We start from the raw sequence: 24,572 nt of genomic DNA, 5'->3' as shown, positions 1-24,572 counted from the left end.
GGTTCAAACCCACCAACTGCTCCTTGGAAGGCTCTTTTTAAAACGTAACCACTATATGAATCTTAACTTGAATCTTGAAGAATGAGTTTTTAAACTAAGATTAATTAGCATATAATGAAACACACACGTCTTAAGACGTTTAATACTCGGTAAGTTCTGAGAATTGTACATTCCCAGGTAACTACAACCCAAAACAAGATATAAAACATCTCTATCACTTAAAAACTTCCCCCAGTCTCTTTTCTAGTTAATTTCCCATACCCAAGTAACCACTTGGTGATTTCTATTACCATAGGTCACATTGGCCTTGGACTTCCTTTAAATAGAATCATAGATTATGTTTAAAAGGTTTCTCGGAAAGGAGAAAAAAATTTCCAGGTGGAAAGAACTACATGTTCACAGTATAAAGTTGTAGAAGGGTATGTTCGTGGAATTTTTAAGAGTTCAGGATGGTTGAAAACTGACAGACAAAACTAGAAGAGAAGCCTCATTGTTAAGGGGCCTATGTAACAAGTTAAGGTACCTAAATTTCACAGAAGATTACTGGAAACCAGATTATTAAATAAAACTTTTCCCAATGCCCTAAACTACTTATTTGACCTAAAAACTGGTCAGTTTCTTTTAGATTTTACTTTTTCCTCAACCCTCCACCTTAGGGTGGCCAAAGCAGGAGCACACCCTATATATACCTCAGCTCACTATTAACCTTGCCTAGAGGCTTCTGTGCCATCTCAGGGAAGAGGACAAGCCCCACTGGAAAGAACAAGGCCCAAGGGAGTAAGTTCTAGGCTCGCTTGGCTTTTTTCATGAGAGGACATAGTCCAGGTCAAGTCATAGCTCTTCCCCAATTTCACAATTTCAAACAGTCCTAAGTCTGACAGCAGCCTTACCATTATCTGGATTTCTCTCTTGCACACCTGGAGGTCATGCTCATTGTTGACAAACATGCGTTTCAAGGCACACTTCATTCCATTGCTTGTCCTCACCAGAAACACAATAGCAAATCCACCTGTGAGAGAAACACAAACACAAGACCTATGTGAGTCATGCTAAAAAAAATTAGGTGAAGGGCAGAGGTGGCTGTAAGTCGCTGTTGATACTGATGATTGTACTGATGTCACTGTTGGCCTACCCTAGGGCTGGCCTGGCTGAGAAAGTTTGTTTAGATTCTCAGAACTCAGATACTATTTGCAGGAGGCAAAGAGAATGTTTCTAAACACATCTTATGATAAAGGAAAAAGAATACTTAACCTTCCAGTCTAAAATTTTAAAAATGAATGAATGGGGTGGAGGGGGACGTATATTCTTGTCTTCTGTGCAAGAGTGCTAGGTTTGATTCCCATCTGTCACCGCCCATTTGCCAGTGGGGGCTTGCGTGTTGTTATGACGTTAAACAGTCAAGACCTTCCAAACTAAGATAGACTGGAAAGAAAGGCCTAAGGATTTCCTTTTAAGTCAGCCAATGAAAACCCTATGGAGCACAAGGGTCTGATGAGCAACCAATCATGGCACAGAAGCCGGATGCATTGGTTCCCTTGTGCATTGGATCACCATGCGTTTATGGACAACTCAACGGCAGCTAACAACTCTCATTGCCTGCTACGAAGGTAGATATGTGATATAGGTATGAAAGTATCTTACTCTACATAGCAGAAACCAAGCAAGCAGGACTTGGGCAGACAGTTAATGTCAGTACTACATTTTCTGGACTCCTGGTGTGGCGCTGTAGGATCAGCATTAAATTGCAAACCACAAGGTCAGCAGTTCAAACCCACCAGTTGCTCCTCGGAAACCCTACACAGGGTCACTGAGTCAGAACAGATTGAATGGCACTTAACAACAAACTAATTTTTCTTTAAAAGACGGTTCACAATTCACTCCGGTTACAGAATGCTCTAAATTTGTTACAGTTTTGTGTTCCATGAATTGTTAGAACACTGAACTTCAGCCTCACGCCAAAGCACTGCGTGGGGCGTTCAGTGCCATCGTCAGGAGGGGTTAGAGAGTTAAGGAAGAGTGGTAAGGCTGGAAAGCTGAAGGCTTTGGGATAAACAGTAGTTATGTTGGACACTTGTTACATCTGCCTGCCTTATACAGCTTCATAATTTAGCTTAAATTTCCTGCGAAGCAATAACAGTCTTAGCAAAGAAGTGGTCACTGACTGGATGGAGGTGAACTCTGAGTTAAAGATATCATCATCATTGCAGGAACTTGAGTTGAGGTTACAGTATCAGATTGGGGCTAGCAGCCACATGCAAAATTGAATGAGGGCAATAATTAGCAATTATAGATAACTCTGAAGTCCTGACTATGCAATCCTAATTCCCCTGAGGCCCAGGGGCCCTTCAGTGTCCATCTCTTGGTGTCCATGGCATTTCCTAGAGTATCTTTACAGAAATGATTCTTTCCCAAGCTAACCTGAGTTGATTTCTATTCTATGCAACACAAAATACCTTAATCATTAAAGCACTGTTTTGATAAAACACCTAATTCTGTAAGAAATATTTTAATGGACCCAAATGTTCAAATGTGCATATTTGATATTCACTCACCAAAGAGTGCATATTCTCTGTTACTATTCTTTTAAGAAAGGCACTGTAGAATAACTAAGCACTGTATTGCTACCTGCTAAGTCAGCTGTTTAAATCTACCAGCTCTCCGTAGGAGAAAGATGAGGCTTTCTGCTCCTTTAAAGATTAACAGCCATGGAAACCCTATATGGGGTGCTACGAGTTGGAATCGACTTAGTTGCAGTGGGTTTTGGGTTCTATCTTTCAGGATCCAGATAAACACTAAAATTTATCATGTAATCTTTAATTTTAATAGTCATCTAATTCATGTATCTCAATAGCATTTTCCATTTTCTGATACTTTAAAGTCTACTTACTTGCTCAATGATCACTTTTAATTCCACAATTTTGAATTTACTTTTTTTAAAAACAAAACAAATAAACCCTAGCACTGTATCATTTCATTTCCCAAAACTAAGAGTCTTGCCATTAAAAGATATTTTCTCAACTCTAAGAGGCATATTTTCACATTTTAATGTTGATTACATTAGAATGTATCTTACAGTAAATATGCACAGTTAACACAGTAGTCCTTTATCTTCTTTTCTTTGCTATTTTTAAAAAGCTATTAAAATCCACAACATGTCAGACAAACAGAATTGGGAAAAGTGATAGTATAAATTATGTTTCCATGTATATTCATAATTATTCTGTGAACATTCCAAGTATGAAATACTTTGAGTTAAAAAAACAACAACCAACAGAACGTCAGAATTTGCACAACTAGAGAGTATGAAAAGATCCCTGGTTAAGCAATTGGCTGGTAACCAAAAGGTTAGCAGTTAGAGCCTATCAGCTACTAACTGGGTGGAAGGCATGGGAGTCTACTTCCATAAAGATGGTAGTCTTAGAAACCTTATGGCGCAGGTCTATGATGTCCTATAGGGTCACTGTGAGTCAGAGCAGACTCAGAGGCAAGTAGAGAGCATTTCGCTTTATGGGTGGAGAAACTGAATGAGGCTTGGAGGAGTTCCATGGCTAGTTATGGACAGAACTGGAACAGCATCACACCTGACTCTTCCAAAACTGTGTTTTCCATTTCCCTGGTCATATAAAAGACTCCTTTAGCTAATACTCCTTTAGATAAGGAAACATTTGGTAGCGTTTCAGGACAAAAGTTGAGCATTGTTATTTCTTACAGTTCTGTGGATCTGGCAACAGTCACTAAATAGGATTAAATTAACAAGGCACTCATTTTACAAGAAGATTGATGGTGTCGTAATTTCAGACAACAGCCACCAGATGGGAGCACTCTAGTTTGTTTTGCCAGGTAGCAAGCTGACCTTTCTTGCCAGGACTGAAGAAATGGTTAAGACACCTACCTCAAGATCCAGCAACGACAACTGAACGAGAAGAGCCAACTGAGATCTCAAAGCCTATCACCATAACAAATCTAAAAGTAAAGCTATGAAACATTACATGTAACATAAAAGGAACCACATTATTCAACAGTTCTGCTCATATCAAACACCAAATCCGCTGCTATGGACGGTAAAGACAGAGTAGGACTGCCCCTTAGAGTTTCCAAGGCTGTCATCTCTATGGCAAAGACCACCACATCTTCCTCACATGGAGTATCTGGAGGTTTCAAACCACTGGCTTTTAGGTTATCAGTTGATTGCTCAATCTCTGTGCCACCAGAGCTCCTCACCATACAGGTGAGACACATTTAACTCAGAACACCTGGACCATGAGATTAGAATCCAAGCCTGAGAGAATTTGTAAGTCTAAAGATGCCTCCCATTATCAATGCATCGTTGGCCAACTGGAGATGGACATCACTAGGTTAGGCGGTAAAGGGAGATTGTCCATGTTCACCACACCAGTCAGGGAGCAAATGTAGATCCTTAACCACAGCTAAATGAGGTTCAGACTGCTACTGAATAAGCATTGTCAACAGAGGTGCTTATATCAGGTTGAGTTGAATCCCCAAATCTTGACTAAATGCAAAATGTACACACAGAGCTTGTTTCAGTGTCTGCCCATTGGCATGTTATGAAACACCAAGATAACCTCATTCATGAATTTACTGACTCACAAAGGGACTGGGACCTTACCTATTACATGACACAAACCTACTTTACCTATTAAACATATTGGAATATTTTTTCACATCCACAAAGAAGCAAGCTCTTTCCCATTTCCACTAAAATGTACAGCATTCTTGATCTACCTTTCTCCCTCTCATTTTCTGATGAAAATGTGAACTGGTACTTACTGTCCACCACAAGTTTAGACCTTACGTCTGTTTGATTCCCCTCTGTAGTCTCATGCCCTAGACCAGTGCCTAATACGCAGTAGTTGCTTAAGGGCCGTCAAGTTGGTTCCGACACAGTGACCCTGTACCGGGTTTCCAAGGCTTTAAATCTCCACAGCAGCAGAAAGCCTCATGTTGCTCCCACGGAGCGGCTGGAGGATCCAAGCCGCGGAAATTGTGGTTCAAAGTCCAGTGCTTATTGTGAATGATTGAATTTTTCTCTTAATGTGCAACAGGGAACAGGAAAGGCTACAGAGGGTGGTTGGGGCTATGGCACTCTGAATTGTATGTCCCATGTAAAGGGACAACAATTATGCACTATTAAGGCACTGCTGCCTTTGGGAATATGGACCTAATTTCATCAGATATGCTCATTATTAAAGAGAAGCTAGAAACCCATTATTATATGTGAACTCCTTAGATTTCAACGCTGCCAACAAGTCACATTTTAAATGAATGGTTCCAGAAAACACACCTGAAAGACTTCAGAGCATGTCTCTGAGTTTCCAGGGTTCTTCGTCCGATCTAGTTTAACCTCCTCCTTGTACTGATGGACAGAGAGGGGAAGTGACACAGCCAATAATACACAAAGTCAAGAAGATGACTTGCAAATAAGTTACAAAAAATATTTCACCCCTGAAGAGGAGTTTCTGGAATATTCCCCTCACCTAGCACTTCTCTACTACTTTATACTGTTTAAAGGAACTTCAAAAGAAATTATTTCAGTTATGTTTTCACAATAACTGAATGAGGTAGGTTAGCTTAAATACTGTTCCTATTTTCTTCACAGGAAAAGAGATATAAAGAGATGAAGTTCCTTTCCTGAGAACACAGAGCTATTGATGGAGCTCAGACTAAGTCCCTCTTCTCAAAAAATGTTCAAGTCAACTTTACAAAATGATGCGCCCAATCCAAGGGTACAGGTAATGAGTTTTCACAACTGTACACAGACTTATAATCACCACCACAATCAAGCCATAGACTACTTCCATAACTGCAGAGTTCCTTCACGCTCCTTGCAGACAATGTCCTCTCTCTTGTCACAACGCCCCATATAACGTCAGATCTGTTCTCAGTCACAACAGATTAATTTTGCTTGTAGTACAATAAATGGAGCCATACAGTACTCTTGTGTCTAGCTTCTTTCATTCAGCATATTTCTGAGATTCATCCTCTTTGTCACATGTATCAATAGTTTGCTTCTTTTAATTGCTGAGTTGTATTTCACTGAATGAATGAATGTTCAACAATTAGTTCATTCATTTACCTTTTAAAGGACATGTGGACTTCTCCGGTTTTTGATGATCATGAATTAAACTGCTAAAAGCATCCATACAGAAGTATTTTTAGTGGACGTGGATACTTTGTTAGGTAATTACTTAGGAATGGAATTGCTGGGTCATCTGGCAAGTGTCCTGGTGTGGCACTGTGGGTTAATGTGCTGGACTAAAAGTCGGTTTAAACCACAAGGTTGGCAGTTCAAGCTCACCAGCTGCTCCTTGGAAACACTATACAGGGCCACTATAGGTCAGAACTGACTAGACGGCGCTTAACAACAACAATGAAAAGTGTATAAGAAAAAGCCAAATGCTCTTCCACAATGATTGTTCCATTTTATTCTCTTACCAGCCATGTGTGAGAGTGGTTTACTCTTGGTATTATGGGTCTTGTTCATTTTAGGTGTGGTGCTGTAGGATAAGCAATGGACTAACTACTATGTCGGTTTGAACCGCAAAGTGAACTACTCAAACTCACTCGCTCTTCAAAATCCCTACTCAGGGTCGATAGAACCAACTAGATGGCACTTAACAAGTGGGCTTGTAGTGGTATCTCATTGTGTCTTTAATTTGCATTTCTCTATAAATTCATCATTTAAACTCCTAGGATTAGCTGCTTTCCACCACTTTCCTAATAAAAGTTGTTAAGAAACACCACCACCACCACAGCTGTCAAGTCAATTCCAACTCATAGCACACTAAAGGACAGAGGTTTTCCACAGCTGTAATCTTCATGGAAGCAGATTGCCACAGCTTTCTCCTGAGGAGTGGCTGACCCACCAACCTTTCAGTTAGCAGCTGAGCACTTGGCTGCTGTGCCACCAGGGTTCCTTTTTACTGATGGTGGTGGTGGCAGTTATGTGCCATGGGTTTCCGAGGTTGTAAATCCTTATGGGAGCAGAAAGCCTCATCTTTCTCTCATGGAACAGCTGGTAGTTTCAAACTGCTGTCCCTGAGGTTCGCAGCCCGATTCATAACCACTACGCTACCAGAGCTCCTTTTTTTTTTTTTACTGATATTAGACTTTAATAAACAAAGGATCATGAAGTCTCGCCAATGAAATGACTATAAGATAATGTGGACTTCTACCTCACGCATAAACAAAGATGACAGGTGCTCTAGTTCTCTCCTTTGAGATGTTGAGAGACAGCTGGTAATACTGTCTAGTATAAAATCGCCTACAGAGGGGATTTTGTAGTCTCTAAGATCTATTTCAACTCTGTCATCAACAAGAGATCATGGCCTTGAACATCATCATCATCATGACTGAAACTTTTCAAAAACCAAACCAAACTCAACTGCCACTGTGCTGATTCCCCCACACAGTGACCCTGTATAGGGTTTCTGAAGCTGTAAATCTTTATAGGAGCAAAAGTCTCATAATTTTCATGTGGAGTTTGCACTGTTGACCTTGAGGTTAGTAGTCTGGTGCTTAATAAAAGCTCTTCAGAAGCGTGAGGATGTTTGAATTCAAGATTAGCAATGGGGCTCTGAATCAAATAATGAATCATACTACATGGTCCCAAACCCCAGGGGCTGTTCTGAATAAATCAGGATGCCAGTGGTTTCCACTTAAGCAAAGAACCGTGATAGATGGAAGCCGTAAGGTGAGTGAAGAGAAAACAAACTGATGATCTGAAGGGGGAGGTGCACAGGGATGGGAAACAGCTGGGCAGACTGACCAGACACAAGGGAAAGAAGCCAATCATGGTGCGACGGGAGGATTTCTGGATCTTCTGTGACAGAGGCTTTAGTGGATATTTAAAATTTGGGTCTTCCAGAACGGAAATCTGCTTCTTTGCTCATCTCTTGCAGGTAAAAGAACATCTCATTACCCAACATAAGTCCCATCTACACCTCTAATAAAGGCTTCCATGTGTTTAACATTGAATGAAGACACAAGCCAAATGAGCTAGAAGATAGTAAAATAAAAAGGAGAAAAGCCTCATCCAGACCCATTTCCTATTCCTTGTCTTCCACTTCCCTCCTCAGTTCAACAAACTCTGTTATTCTAAAGTTTATTAACCCAATAAGCACTGCTTACTTAATGCAACTTCCCTTTGAATTTACTAAAGAGAAAACAAGCATAAAATAGCCTTCTGAAGTTTTCTAAAGAATCTGACAGTTGGTTATAAGTTGGGCTGCTAACCTCAAGATCAGCAGCTAGAAAATACCAGCAGTTCCACGGAAGAAAGATGAGGCTTTCTGCTCCTGTAAAGATTTACAGCCTCAGAAACCCGATATGGAATTGACCTAGAGAGCCCTGCTTGAATCTTTATAAAAGTCTTATGAGGCGAGCAGGATAGGTATTACTATCTGCACTGGAAACTGAGGCACCAAGAAAAGTCTACCCTCCTTAGGACTTCAAGTTGTGGCAGAACCAGAGCTGGGACCCCTGCGTGCCAATTCCTGACCCTCACCCTTGGTCCACTGTCTCATACTGGAAGCCAAGCCCTTCCCTTCCAAACCAGCAACTCCTCCACTACCAGCGGAAAACATGGTGAAAGCCACAAGGGACAGATATCAGCTTATCAGGAGACAGAGTCCTCTGTGTAATGTGACCTGTCTGCAGTGTTTGTAAGCTCTCATGCTGACTGATGGGACTGAGATGCTGATTAACAATTTATTCATATGGCACACAACTCTGACAAAAGTTTCAGAAGAAACAAATTTTTTTTTCAAAAACTAGAACAGATGGAGAGGCGCACAGCAAGGATTTTACAGGAGAAAAGGTCATTCTGAAGCATTTGTCAACACTGGATTCAGAAGGGGTTTGAGGGCTTGTTTTTTAACATCAGTCTCCTCACTTGCCTCGAATTAAGATTCACCATGTGCCACCTCCTTCTGGGGAACATGTCAAAGTATGTCCTTTCCCCAGACAAAAAGAACACGCAGATGGGGGATGACTTGGGGTATTTAACTCCCTACCTCCCCAGTTGGAATCCGTGGGCACAGAGTCAGAGACTGACAAACCCTGGCAGTGGTACAGAATCATCAACAGAAACCAACCAAAGCCATGGCCCATGCTTAACATGGGAGGCCAGCAATTGGTACTTTGTCTCCAGGAATAGGTTGATTTGCTGACCCTCAGAGTCTTTTTTTTTTTAAAGGACATTTCCAAGGAAGGTACCTGCCTGCTAGTGTAAATGAGAAGAGTTATTTTTTAAAAAATCAAGTTGGTTCACATATAGAGAATCATGAATTACTGCACAGAGAACCGAAGCACACTGAGCCTGGCATGTCAATAGCCAAGGCACACCAAAAGAGAGCTTTCCCGGAGCTCCCATTACCACCTGCACCACACTATTACCCTAGGGGTGGCTACCTGGTAAATGGAGAAAGGCATCAATAGGGTCATGTTCTTTGTTCATTGAAATCCACAGAGAAGTTTCTCCAGGTCAGAAGGAACCTTTTCTGTTCTGGTTATTCAGGTCCAATTAAAATTAAAATTCAATGTTTTCTTACTTTATTCCTTGTTCTCAGACGATTTTACCAATTAATACAGCTTCAGGTACCACCTATGTGCTACCATTCCCATACTTACATCTCGAGCCAAACCTTTCTTCTGAGCTCCAGAACTGTATCTCCAATTAATTTATACCATTTCTTCTACAAACATCTCAAAATGAACATTTCAAAAACTGAACTATCACCTGTTCTAAATTGAATTTTCTTCCAGTGTTCTTCATTCCAATGATAGGTACCATCACCCACCTACCCACCTAGTTACTCAAAACAGAACCCTGAGTCTTCTTCCACACCTCTTTTCCTCTCACCCATTTAAGATGAACACTTCTCCTATGTACATATGGGAGGAGTCCTGGTGTGGAGCTGTGGATTAACGCACAGGACTCTAAGGTAGGTTTGAACTACAAAGTCAGTGGTTCAAGCTCACTAGCCACTGCTCAGAAACCCTATACGGGGTCCCTACGAGTCAGAACTGACTCGAAAGCACTGTACAACAACATGTATGTATGGGAGTATTGATGTGACACTGTAGGATAAGCACAGGACCGAAAGGTTGGTTTGAACAACAAGGTTGGTGGTTCAAACTCACCAGCCACTCCTTGAAAACACTATACTTGGTCACTATGAGTCTGAATTGACTCGATGACGCTTACCAACAATAAGGTATATATGAGGGGGCTTCAAAAATTTCAGGGAGAAATTCAGTATGTTTTAATTCCATCTTTCTGTGAACTTTTTAAAGCTCTCTCACATATGCCTTGAGTCCATCCACTTCCCTCTACCACCACCTTCATCAGAGCCACCACTGCAACCCCTTGCTGGAGTTACCTGCACAGCCTACATCTATTTCTGACCCCACCACAATCAATACTCCATACTGCAGCCAGGAGGATCTTTGAAAAACAGAAATTGAATACCATCTGCCTGAAATTCCTCAGTGGCATCTCATCCCTCTTTGCGCTATGTGATCTCCCTTCTCCAGTCTCATCTACCCACCACAGCCTTCCGCGGCTCACTCTGCTCCAGCCAGCCACAGTGCCTTTCACCTCAAAGCTGCTTATCATCCAATCTACTTAAAGACCTTGGAGCATGTTACTCGCTTTGTCTAGACCCTTTTCATCTCATTCTTGTGCTGGCCAGCAATTATTCACCATCCTTTAGGCTTCAGGCTAAATGGGACTTCTTTGGGAGGCCTTCTGGGACTGTCAATGGCCCTAGCCCCTCTTCTATGTTCATCCTTGCTGTCAAATGGATTCTGATTCATGGTGTCCCCAGATGCTTCGGAGTAGAACTGAGCTCCATAGGATTTTTCACAGAAAATGGATTTTTACCAAAGCAGATCTCCAGGCTTGTCTTCTGTCATGCCGCTGGGTAGATTTGAAACTTTAACCTTCAGTTGAGCAGCTGAGCACACACAATTTGTGCCACCTAGGTGTTAAGTCCCTTGTTAACACAGTACCATCTACTTTTCTTTCATGACACATCATAAGTATAATTAAATATTCAATATGTGTACTTCCTGATTTAATATCTTCTTCCTCTGTATCCTGCAAACTACACAAGGGCAGGGATGATGACTAATTCACAGTAGCATTTACGTCATCCAGCACAGTGCCTGATACACAGAAGGCACTCAAGTGTTGGTTACACAATGTGTTTTTCTAGTACCAGAAAGGATACCAAAAAACAAAATTACACTATACATTCCCAGCCTTTTAGAGGGTTAGAATCTGGTTTGGGATGTTGTTGTTGTTGTTAAGTGCCGTCGAGTTGATTCCGACCCATAGCGACCCGGTATAGGGTTTCCGAGGAGCAGCTGGTGAGCTTGAACCACTGACCTTGCAGTTCAAATGGCTTTGTAGTCTGGTGCATTAACCCACAAAGCCACACCAGGTTTGGGATAGAGGGGGCAATATACTGAGAAAGTGCCCCCTCCGCTATAAGTTTGTCTACCCCTATTGTAAACAGCCCCATTCTGCTCAGTCTGGCACAACCAAGTGTCATGTGAGATCAGAGGTAACTGAGCTCTTCATCCTAGGGCAATGTGCTCAAGGTTCAGCTTTCTGGGGAACTTCACAGAATTCACTGTGCTGTCACAATAACAAACACTACTGCTTGAGATCTCTTCTATTAAACACACTTGTACAGTAAATAAAAACTGTCTTCAGATAAGAAGGAAAAGAAATCAAGTATCACCGTACCCAATCCAACTTGCCCTTCATTTGAAGGAGTGAGAAGTCTCTCAGGTATGAAGTCTGGTCACTTCCCTAAGCCACAAGGGCCAGCAATCTTCTTATAAGTGGTGGCAATCTGATTGATAAAAGGAGGACCCAGCATCAATGCCCAGATCCACCTGCTCCCTTCACTGCAGACACATCCAGGCCTTGGTCCTAAGCCTCCCAACCAGGACTGCGTGTATCTTACTGATACACATTCTCCCAGGGAAAATGACGGTTTCAGCAAAGCTCAAGTTAGTTTAGGCCAACATTCTCTCAGCAACCAATGGTTAATTCCAGAGTATTCCGGTTTAACATCTTCCTTCAAAGCTTAGTTCACTTGCTGCTTTTGTAGTTACGATCAGATTAACCAGCACAGAAACAATCACCTACTCCAGAAAGAAATTTTTCTAGTGAACCCGTTTAAGCAGTATCATCTGTTCTACTGAGACACGCTGACATCAAAGGCACATATTATAGAGGGTATCAACTCTTTGGGTGTCATTAGAACCAACTGGTCTCCATACACAATTGGCTTATCCAGGTCATCCTATTCTGCCCCAATTTTCCTGATTCTGAAAAGGGATGAGCTCTTATCCTGGAAAGCAGGCTGGCATTTTATCAGTTCCCAACTGTTAATTCCACAGCATCCTAGCTTAACTTAATGCTCAAGCCTCTTCGCTGTGGCTCAGGATATCTGACAGTATCACCAATCATGTTTACCTACCAGCCAGGAAGGACTAAGTACACCAGCTTACAACCTGCTTTCCACCCCTACTCTTGCCACTACCCAAGTTGAATTCATCGACTCTTACAAATTCTATCCTCGGAATCTCTCCAGAATCCACTCCTTCTACCCCATTCCTAGTGCCCCTTCCATAGTTTATGCTCTTTTCTTACTCGAAAAGGTAAAATAAAATCCTAAGTCTCTTTGCCTCAGACCTCTTTCCCGTCAATATGAGTTTTTCTTAAAATCATTCATTAGTTCCCCAAAGCCAAAACGAAGGTCTAAATTCCCTACAGCAGCAGCATGTAAGAACCTTTATATTTTCCCCAATTTACTACAAAGAATTGCACACATATAGTAAAGTAAAGATCATGATAAAGGCATCTATAATATCCTTTCTACAAATGTTAACCTTTTGCAATACTTGCTGTATCATAAATCTATTATCCATCTATCTAAACATCAACTCATCTTTTTCATATCTTTCCAAGTAAGTGACTTCGACACATTTCATCCTAAACATTTTTGCCTGCATATCCTTAACTAAAGGAGCCCTGGTGTGGCGCTGTGGGTTAATGCGCTAGACTGCAAAGCCATTTGAACTGCAAGGTAGGCGGTTCAAGCTCACCAGCCACTCCTCAGAAACCCTATACAGGGTCACTAAGAGTCGGAACTGACTCGATGGCACTTAACAACATCCTTAACTACAGTTCAGAGTTCATGATCCTCTGGGGTGGTGTGGGGAAAGGGGAACAGTAGGAGACAAAATTAAATTATGGTGAAATACACAAATCTTTAGTGTATTATTCAATAAGTTTTAACAAATGCATAATGTTCATGCAACCCAAACCCTTCAAAATGTAAACATTTCCAACATAGGTAAGTTCCTTTATGCCCCATTCCAGATAATCCTATCTGCACCCCTCACCTCTGTCTCAGAGGCAACCATAACAATGATCAGTTTTCCATGCTTTAGAATTTCAGGAGAATCACGTAGTAGGTTTTTTCATATTAAGGAACTTTGACTCATCATATTGTTTACATTTCTGAGTGTATCAGTTATTTGTTCCTTTTCATTTCTGGCTAGTATTCCATTCTTCGAATAAACCTACTTTGTTTATCCTCGCTCTTATTTTTGCACAAATACATTTCTTTTTTAGTTTCTCCTGGGTAAATTCTTAATAGAATTACTGAGCCATCACGTAGATGTACCTTTAATTTTATAAGAAACTGCCAGGCTTATTCATAAAGTAGTTGTCCATTTTCACACCCACCACCAACATGCTACAGTTCCATATCCTTTCTAATTGAATACTGTTCAATCTTCACCCACCTTTATTTTCCAACACTCTTCATCTGCAAGCTTTAAAAACTTGGACCTTTTGGCTGTTTTTCTCCCAAGAGGTCTGCATGTGCTAATCCCTCTAACTGGAATATCCTGTCCCAGTGTCCTGCCTGATAACAATACATTTATGATGGTTAAAACACACTTCCGTAAAAGGCTTCCCTTTCTAAGCCTTGGCTTTCTGTCATCACACATTTTCCTTGTACCCTAACTTTGTAATTAGTACACCAGGAGTCCTGGTGTGATGCTGCTGGGTGAGCACTGGACTGCTAAATGAAAGGTCAGCAGTTCAAACTCTACCTGTCGCTCCTTGGAAACCCTATACAGAGTCACTATGAGTTGGAACAGACTAGAAAATACTTAACAACAACAACATCACAATGTATTGTGATTATCTATGGCATATCAACCTTACCACTGTTGTTGTTTGTTTGTTGTTAAGTGCCTTTGAATCGGTTCCGACTCATAGTGACACTATATAGGGTTTCCAAGGAGCCCCAGGTGGGTTTGAACTGTCAACATTGTGGTTCAAAGTCCAGTGCTGATCCTACGGCATTACACCAGGAGTCCATATGTATACTTGTGGTTAAGTGCCATAGAGTAGGTTCCAACTCATAGCGACCCTGTATAGGGTTTCTGAGGAGCAGCTGGTGAATTTGAACCACTGACCTTGCAGTTCAAACTGACCAGTGCTTATCCCACAGTACCACACCAGGACCTTTACACTAAATAAATCTAACCCAATTACTGTCACGTGGATTCTGGTTCATGGCAATCCCATGTCTGTCAGGGTAGAACTGTGTTCAGAGAATTGTCAATGGCTGAATTTTCAAAAGTAGATTATGAGATCTTTCTCCTGAGGTATTTCTGGGTCAACTCGAACCTCCACCCTTTATCATAAGCAACTTCCACTAGATAGACCAAAGCAAAAAAGGAATCACTTTCCTGCCCAGATAGAAATTCTATTTGTTATTTGTACACCAGTTTAAGGACTTTGAATAATGTGAAACCATAAGGACAACATTCTAGATTAGTCTCTGGGTGGAGTGCCTGAAAAATGAGTCACCTAAGAAAATAAAGATTGCAAGAAAAGCTGCTTACTTCTCTTAGAATCGTCAGCGCTAGCACAGTGCTTAGATGTCAAATTAACAAAAGACCCAATCATGTTGCTTCCTTGTTTATAATTCTCCCCTAACTCTTGACCACCTACAAGATTAAAGGTCGTTCATAATCTGGAGCACACACTGAACTCTATCAGGCCTGAATGCTTTCATGCATGTATTCTCTGCATGGAATGACCATATTCCCCTTTCCACCACTAAACTTGCAAATGTAAGCCCACGTGTACAGAGATGATGATTCCTTTATGAACTTTCTATCAACAGAATGCCCATAACCACCCCCACAGCCACCCCACATTATTTTATTATTTTGATAATATCCCATATTTGTTTACAAACCAGTCTTTCTTACAAGAACTACATTCCCTCAGAGGACAAGAATTTGGTGTGCTTGTGTATGCAGTTTTTTTTAAATTTGTTTACAGTGGTCATCTACCTTATGATCAAGGAGCTCTGGTTGCGTTGTTGTTGTTATGTGCCAAGGAGTCGGTTCCGACTCATAGCGACCCTGTACAGGGTTTCTGAGGCTATAAATCTTTACAGGAGCAGAAAACCTCGTCTTTCGTCTGCGGAACAGATGGTAGTTTGGAACTGCTGACCTTAAGGTTTGCAGCCCGATTCGTAACCACTAAGCTACTAGAGCTCCTTCTTACAGTTGGAAGGTTTCCCTATATCTAGCCAATAAACTCCTTTTAAAGTAAGCTAATTTGAATTAAATTTGTTCTTTGCACCCAAAGCACAAAGACATTCATCCTTGTATCTTAAGCACATTGCACACTGGTAGTCCCCAACTTAACAACATATTTGAGTCATGACAAATCACACTTCAAACCATCTGCGTTTTTTGTGCTTCTTTTTTGGTGGGCACATCTTATAGTTCGTTAGTAAGATGTGCTATATACAATGTCGCAGTGTGTAATTTGCTGATGTTATCTTTCTCAGATGTTCACTTGCAGATGTTCAATTTTATTATGTACTGTTCAATACACTCCTATATAAATTTCATTTTCTAAACTAAATCAAGGGCTTCCGTGGCTAGAAAACAAGCAGCCAAAGGTTGATTGCTTTGCTAAAGTCGATAGGCAGATTTGAAAAGCAGTGAGATGTTGTTGTGAAATAAATGCAGAAAGAAAGGATCATATAACTCTCATATAGTTTTCTGACTAGAAATGCCACCTCTATTCCAAGCAGTCCTCCAGATGATCCAGAATCTTCCCCAAGGGGAGCTATTACTGCAACTGACAAAATGCCAAAGTCATCCAACAAATCTTCATTGCTGACCTGAATTTTATTTTTTGTGTACTTTTATGTACGTATATATGTATCACTAAGGAGCTCTGGTAGCGTGTTAGTTACAAGTTGGGCAGTTCAAAACTACCAGTTGTTCCTTGGAAGAAAGTTGAGGCTTTCTGCTCCTGTGAAGATTTACAGCCTTGGAAACCCTATGCAGGGTCGCTATGAGTCGGAACTGACTCTACAGCACACTAGCACCACCACCATATATGGATCACTAGAGCCCTGGTGTGGCGCTATAGGTTTATGAGCTGGACTGCAAAGTCGGTTTGAACTGCAAGGTTGGTGGTTCAACCTCACCAGCCACTCCTCGGAAACCCTATACAGGGTCACTATGGGTCAAAACTGACTTGACAGCACTTATCTATATCTATATATTGTTGTTAAGTACTATGCCATCTTCTCCTCGGAAACCCTATACAGGATTGCTATGGGTCGGAACTGAGTCGACGGCACTTAACAACAACAAATATAAATATAAACATAAACATATACACATATATATATCTGTATACGTAATGTTTCGTACCCCTAAAGACAAAGACCAGATTTTACAAGATACTGATCATAAAAGGCAGTAATAATGAAAACTTACAATAAATAGAAAGGGGTATGCACCTCAGGTCAGAATGCATTTACAGTGGAGTTATCCAGACGGAATATTTTTCGGTCACTACCTGTGTCCAGAAAGAGTTGGGGCTTGTTTGTTTTTTTTTAATTGCACTTGAAAAGTTAAGAGTTTTTAAGTTAAGGGCTATTTTTACATTAAGGTAAAACTTGCTATACCACTAATGTACAAAGATGTAAGAAAGAAAATGGTCAAAATTCCAACTGGACAAGGAGAGTCATAGGAAAATTGAACAGGGGACACACCCCACAACTGGTACCTTTCTTGAGCCTAGAGCTCAGAACGAAAGAGTGAGAGAAGAGATTGCCCCGCACTCAGAGCGTTCATTATTTAGACATGCTGCGACTATGATTTTTACCTGGAATTATCTGAAAGCAATCATAGATAGCAGGATTTAGCCCTTGAATGGAGAAAACACACAGGCTGGATTGCTTTAAGTCAGGTGAAATTAACTCACCTGTGGTCAAATCTGGAGCGGCCTGTCAAGAAGGCTTTAAAAAAAAAAAAAAAAAAAAATCAGGCTATGTAGGCACCCTGGTGGCTTTGTGGGTTATGTATGTATTGGGCTGCTAACCACAAAGTCATTAGTTCAAATCCACCAGCTGCTCCATGGGAGAAAGATGAGGCTTTCTGCTCCCATAAAGATTTACAGTCTCAGCATCGCTACACAGGGGTCACTATGAAAGAGGAATTGACTCCATGGCACACCATCACCACCAACCAGTCAGCTAGGTCTGTCTCCTGGCACAATAGTTAAGCATTCAGCTATTAACGGAAAGTTTAACAGTTTGAACCCACTAGCTACTGCATGGGAGAAAGATGTGGCAGTCTGCACCCATAAAGATTTACAGCCTCGTCTTCTGTTTCTAATTTGGTTGAGGCACTGTGAGATGAGCTAACCACAAAGTCATTAGTTCAAATCCACCAGCTGCTCCATGGGAGAAAGATGAGGCTTTCTGCTCCCATAAAGATTTACAGCCTCAGCATCGCTACACAGGGTCACTATGGAATAGGAATTGACTCCATGGCACACAATCACCACCAACCAGTCAGCTAGGTCTGTCTCCTGGCACAATAGTTAAGCATTCAGCTATTAATGGAAAGTTTAACAGTTTGAACCCACTAGCTACTGCATGGGAGAAAGATGTGGCAGTCTGCACCCATAAAGATTAGAGCCTTTGGGAGTTCTAACTGTTCAGTAGGATCACATCAAGTCAAAATCGGCTTGACGGAAATAGGTTTGGTCTTCTGAGGTGCTTAACTCTTTGCACTATCCAGGAACCCATGGCACAAAAGACAGGGTCAATGGGATTAATTTTTCCTTTTGCCGCAGGCTTCAGGATAGGTGGGCACAGCTCTGTTACTGAGCCTATCTTTGTTTTAAATTCTGACATTTTGTTCATCGTGGATTTTTATTGCATGAATTTGCTTCTATGCTTACTGCAATCCCTACTGGCTAATTTCCTAGAACATTTTCCACCTCTCCAGCATGGTCAATGCAGTGAGGCAGACCAGTGCCTGCCAGGAATCAAAGATGATAATGGCATTTCTTTGAAAGCCTTATGGAGGGGTGAGATCTGGTCTGTCGGACCCTACATACTCTCCCAGACCATAATCCTACATTCTTACCTTAAGTTATTCTTACCCTGCCACCAGGTCCATCCTCCTTCCCCAGTGATTTTCTGGGATTCATATAGAAAACTCCTTTCTATTCAGAAAACAGTCAATATGCAATGACTAACAAGTGCCCCCCTCCCCCGCCTCCAACCTCCCAGCCACAAGAAGTTTTGGTATTTAACAGAACACTCTTTTAAATTAAAACAGTTATACATTACAAATATGCTTGAGTTTTAATGGAGGTATGAATCTATGAGTTTCTGGGTGATAAAGTTTAAGGGTTAACACACTTTAACCAAAAAGTTGAAAGTTCAGGTCCAGCCAGAGGCATCTCAGAAGAAAGGTCTAGTGGTTCTGTTGTCATTGTTGCTAGCTGTCATCAAGTTGATTCTGACTACGGTGACTACGTGTGTGCACAACTGTTTCCGAGAGTTTTCAAGGCAGATGTTTTGGAAACAGATGACTAGGCCTCTTCCAAGCTGTTTGTGGGTAGGCTCGATCTGCCAATCTTTCAGCCATTAGTTGACCAGTTAGCTATTTGTTCCATCCAGGGAACCTCCGGCCATCTGCTTTCTACCCTAACATACTTGGAGTCACTATGACTTGGAACTAACCTGACAGCAGCTATTTGTTTGCTTGTTTGTTTCATATGATGCACACACGCACATTAATAAAGCAAATGAATGACAGTTCATTTAACCAATTAACCATGCTTATGAGAAGTTTACCCAGATCTCGGTCCCTTTGGTGATAGGCATATACATGCCTAAGGCAAAACAGCTTCTAGAGCCTCATCTTGTATCACCACCTCAGATAGCTGTCTGGAAACAACTGCTCTGGTAATAACACAAATACAATCCAAATACAAGGAGAAAGAAAGATTTAAGTCCATCAGACTTTTTCACATCTTCCAGCTACATTATACCATATGTGTTTAAGACACATCCAAAAATAGCGCTATTGCAATTCAGCTTTGCACCAACATTTACACGTGTATTATTTAATTGCATCCTCATGACAATCCTGTGAGGCAAGTCTTATTATACCCACCTTGCCAGTGAGGAACACAGGTTCACTCTGTAAGTGGCAGAAGCCCAGTTTTCTGCCCAATATCCTGGGCCCATGCTTAGCAGCTTCTTTCATAAAGCCCACCTCAAGATAGGCTTCCAAAGGTTCTCCCAGAGCATTCTACTGTGCTTTCCTCATCAAATTACCCTTCATCCAGAGACCCAAGTCCCAATTTACCAATAAAGAAACTGAGAAGCAGTAAGGCAAATGACTCACTGAATATCCCATTGTCTGACCTCTGGCTCCATATAATTAAGCGAGAGTGGGCTACTGTGCCATGCTAAGAAGCCAGTCTACTCTAGAATTCACTCCTCACCTGTGAGGGTGAAATGAGGCCCTAACACTCCTCCTCTCATATTGTATTCCTCAAGACGCCCCCACCCCAGCCAGGACACGGATAGCTAAATGACAATACGGGAGAGTGTCAAGTATTGGTGCATTGACACATCATCCTTCCACCTTCCAGCAGTGGAGATCACAGTCCGGTGTGGAAGGGATTTCAGCAACAAAGCTTGGGTTATAGTCCTTCCCCTGCCCTTTGTTGTCATCCTAGCAGCCTGTGATCTACACTCTGCCCAACAGAAGAGCCTGATGGGGACATATATTTTTGGTCAGGGAGGAGGGAGAAGAGATGGTGATGATGTTCTTGTTCTTAACTCATTTCTTTTCAGGGTTCTAGGTTATTTTTTCACCTTTATCTTCACTGAGGCTCCCCAGGAAATTCAGGCTCCTTGGGCAATGTGGTTTGATTTGGACGGGGCAGGTCAGAATTGGGGAGCAAGAAGGAGAAGAGCCCATTGCATTCCCCTCCCTCAGCCCAGGGCTGTAACAGGGAGCTCGGGTCACTTTGCCCTCTCAGTTTTCAAGCTGTAATTAATTACTGCCAGTCAAAGATTTAGGAGGAAGTGAAAATAGCTAACATGAGACAAAATCAGATCGCATACACACACATCCCAGTACGGTCACATTCCTAAGAGTATGTAATGGGATGTGGAGATTATTTTCCATGAAATTTTGAACAGAAAGATGCTTTTTGGCTTTTTTCTGAATGCTGAAATTAGAGTTGCTGACTGTGGTCTGAGCCTGCTTCATTGCAATTAGTGATTCAATCCCAAGGAAACCTGAGCACCCAATGCCGAGCACATCTACACGCTGGCTCCAACTGGAGTTTAAATGCAATGAGATCCTGCCCTTGGATACATCACCTGCCCCTCAACTCACCTGCCCCTCAACTTTCTCTGATCTACACAGCACAGCTACTCAATTCTGTATCTACCACTGAAACAATCTCAACATGGTAAGAGGGCTCAAGCAAGCCCTTACCATCACCACAACCAACCAACAGTGCTCCAGTCCTAGAACATCCTGAACCTGACTTCTGCCCAGTGTCCCTCAACTTTGCACCCTTTCCCTCTTCTGAGTTTCCCTGTATCAGCCCCATCCTTCCTCCTGTCCCCAGAGATCATCATTCTTCTACCTTTGGGGACTTCACTCCAGGAACTACTCTTATCTCTTTTGCCATCTTGATCCAACAAGCTACCACCCCATTCCCTTTTTTCACTGCCAGACATGTTATATTGCCTCTATTTTCTCTCCATATTCCACCTCCCAGTCACGCTGAAACCTTTGGGCTGCGGCCGTCTCCGAGGCCCAAGACCTCTCGGTGGCTTACACGGCAGTCAGGCAGCACTTTTCACCGGTGACTTCCTGAATCAAACGCTCTCTCCTTTGGACTTCCACTGGAAAGAGCATGCATTGCACACTCATTACAAAGGAGCCGCACTGCACACTCAGTTTTTCTCCTATATTTCTGTCTATTTCCTACCCGCCTTTAGAGTACCTTGTTTTCTTTCTGTTCCTTAGATGCTGGTGTTTCTCAGGGTTCAGTCCTACGTCATGTCGGTTCGCTCTACAAATACTCCGAAGGTGATTCCAGCCATTAAGCATTAAACATCCTTAAAACCCTATACAGGGTCGCTATGGGTCAGAACCGACTCGACAGCACTTAACAACAACATTGAATTCATGGAGTCCTGGAGTGGTACTGCAGGTTAATGTGCCAGACTACAAAGTCAGTTTGAACCACAAGGTCGGCAGTTCAAGCTCACCAGCCGCTCCTCGGAAACCCTATACAGGGTCATTATGGGTCAGAATCAACTCGACGGCACTTAACAACAACGACAACAATGACATTATATGGACAACTCTCTCCACATAGTAATGTAATTAACCTGATGGAATTTCCACAGACCCCATATGCCCCCCTTTTTCTCACTTCCCAAGCTCCTGTTCTTATGTTCCATAGTGAAGTGAACTTGACCACCATCTGCCCCATCTCCACCTTTAACAATTTCCTCTTCTCAGTATCTGGTCAGTTACCAAATCTTACTGATTTTCCTCCTTCATTTCTCTCTGTTTACTTCTCCTCATACTCAAAGTTATGACCTTATAGCAGACCCTCCTCCTTTTTCTACTACTTGGTAAGTGGTGTCAAGTGGGTTTTGACTCATAGTGATCCTAACATAGCGCTTCCGAGGAGTGGGTTTGAGCTGCCAACCTTTAGGACAGTGCCACACCAGGGCTCCCAGTTTCCCCTAGAGTACTGCAATTGTTCAGTGTACTCTCCAAATAAAGACCTTTCTTTGGAGTATCTGCCCATTTCAGTGATTCACGCTGTTGCCTCTGGACATCTCCTCTCCCTTAAGGGTCTTATTTATTCTAAGCAATACCCTCAGCTTTGTCTACGCCTGAGTTGATGGCACCAGTATGGACACCTAGCTTAAATTGAGTCAGCCACTCTCTGCTGGAAGACTGGAATGGAATGTTAATCTGTCTAGGCAACTTAATTTTAACAAGTGAAAGTGGAAACTTTATAGCAACCATATTGTTGTTGTTGTTAAGTTCAGTTCTGACCCATAGTGACCCTATATAGAGTTTTCAAGGAGTGGCTGGTGGATTTGAACTGCCGACTTTGCAATTCAAACTGACCTTGCAGTCCAGCACATTATTCTGCAGCATACCACACCAGGACTCCACATCAATCATATTAAGTCATGTGAATAGATTAAGAGAGAAAGTCCACCCCCTGAGAAAGAGAAGACTACCGCAGGAGCAGAACAAGAGAAATGTGAGATAAAGACGCAGACTCCTGTTAGCTTTCTCGTTCCTAATTTCAGACCCTTTTCCATGGGTCTTGTACCTGGGTTCCAGGAGAGACCCCTCCCCCATGTGATCATTGCTCCATTTCCCCTTTTGCATTTCAGCTAGTTTAAGGGGGAGCGGGGGTACAGTTACATGCCTATAAAGAGTTAGGCTAGTTTCTCCGGATCAACTCTTGGCTCCTCACTGAGTCTCAGCTGCCCCATTTGTAAAACTAGAAGACTGGGTCAGATAAACTCTACGAAGGCTTTAACCATTAGGGCTCTATAGTTTTCAGACAAAGTATGTGTGTGTTTCTAAATTCAGTCTGTGTGCAAACTGATGATCACTACTTAGTCAAAATACATATTTGTGGGTTGTGGTTTTTAACAATCAAGTTTTTAAATAAAGCTGAGTTTAAAAACAAATTAATTTTAGGCAGCTGCCTGGTGGGTCTCTACTTGCGTCTGGATCTTTCCTTCCCCGACCCCGTGCCAAACAGCAATGCTGAGTCAGCAGCGGGAAGGACGGGCTATGGAGGCCTCGACAATCTCGCACCAGCCCATCAAAGGGACCCTGAACAACAAGGGTTCTGCAGCTTCCTCTGTGGTAGCCTCAGCCGAAGAGCCCAGCGGGAATGTCAATGAAGAGCTCAGTGAAAAATCCCAGAAGAGGGATGAAATGAAGATCCTGGCAACATACCATCCAGCAGACAAAGACTATGGTTTAATGAAAATAGATGAGCCTAGCACTCCTTACCACAGTTTGATGGGTGATGATGAAGATGCATTGAGTGATTCAGAGACCACTGAAGTCATGACTCCCAAAATCTTAGCTAAGAAATTATCTACTGCTGAAGGCTTGGAGCCAAAGTATCGGGTTCAGGAGCAAGAAAGCAGTGAAGAGGAAGATAGTGACCTCTCACCTAAAGAGCAAGAAAAAAAGCAACAGTTTGAAATGAAAAGGAGCTTTGCTACAACGAAGGACTGAATATTAAATTAGCTAGGCAATTAATTTCAAAAGACCTGCATGATGATGAAGAGGATGAAGATGAGGAAATGCTAGAGGCTACAGATGGAGAAACGATGAATACAGAAGAATCAAATCAAGGATCTACTACAAGTGACCAACTGCAAAACAAATCATAGTTCACAGAAGAGATCTGTTCAACACTGCAATTGTCAAACACACACCCTGTTACTCTAATGCATACACTGCTTCTTGTTCTCTACAGCTCATGACTTCAGTACTGAAATTACATACCAGTTATACAATATTGCCAAAGGAGTGCTGGTAGCATAGTGGTTACGAATCGGGCTGCGAACCTCAGGGTCAGCGGTTCGAAACTACCAGCTGTTCCGCGGGAGAAAGATGAGGCTTTATGCTCCCATAAAGATTTACAACCTCGGAAACCCTGTACAGGGTCACTATGAGTCGGAACCGACTCCACAGCACATAACAACAACATACTATATTGCCAAGAAATAAATATTAATCTTAGAGACAGATTAGATTGAAAATGCCTAATTGATATATATATTCTTGTGCCTAGTAATTCACCACAAATACAACATAATGTCATTAGTCCAAAATGACATTATTTTTATAAGCACACTGGTTAATTTGCATAAGATGATACAGTTTTTTATGGTTTAGAGGTTAAACTAGCTTTTTGGAGGGCAGGGGTACTAATTTACTTTCTTCTAGATTTGCTTGCTCTTATAAAAAAAAAGTTATTTTGTTTTCTTAATCAAAAACAAGTTGGAACAACAGGTTGTATAGGCCGATAAATAATCAGACTAAAAGGTATATTAAGCTCTTCTTTCTGCCCTCTCTTCTTTCTGCCT

The 24,572-nt window shown here is 41.8% G+C and overlaps 1 protein-coding gene and 1 pseudogene across 1 annotated transcript in view; one reads left to right on the top strand and one right to left on the bottom strand.

The window, feature by feature from the left end:
* AAK1 (AP2 associated kinase 1) overlaps positions 1-24,572 on the bottom strand; it is a 229,753-nt gene that overhangs the window by 108,691 nt on the left and 96,490 nt on the right. Inside the window, exon 2 of the mRNA XM_006862930.1 lies at positions 891-1,009. Coding sequence (XP_006862992.1) covers positions 891-1,009 — 119 coding nt within the window. The remainder of the gene's footprint in view (positions 1-890; positions 1,010-24,572) is intronic.
* LOC102818497 lies at positions 23,260-23,873 on the top strand (annotated as a pseudogene).

Source organism: Chrysochloris asiatica, unplaced genomic scaffold, assembly GCF_000296735.1.
Source record: "Chrysochloris asiatica unplaced genomic scaffold, ChrAsi1.0 scaffold00052, whole genome shotgun sequence".
Taxonomy (NCBI): Eukaryota; Metazoa; Chordata; class Mammalia; order Afrosoricida; family Chrysochloridae; genus Chrysochloris; species Chrysochloris asiatica.
The sequence above is the reverse complement of the archived record's forward strand: the minus strand, read 5'-3'. Positions and strand labels throughout refer to the sequence as shown.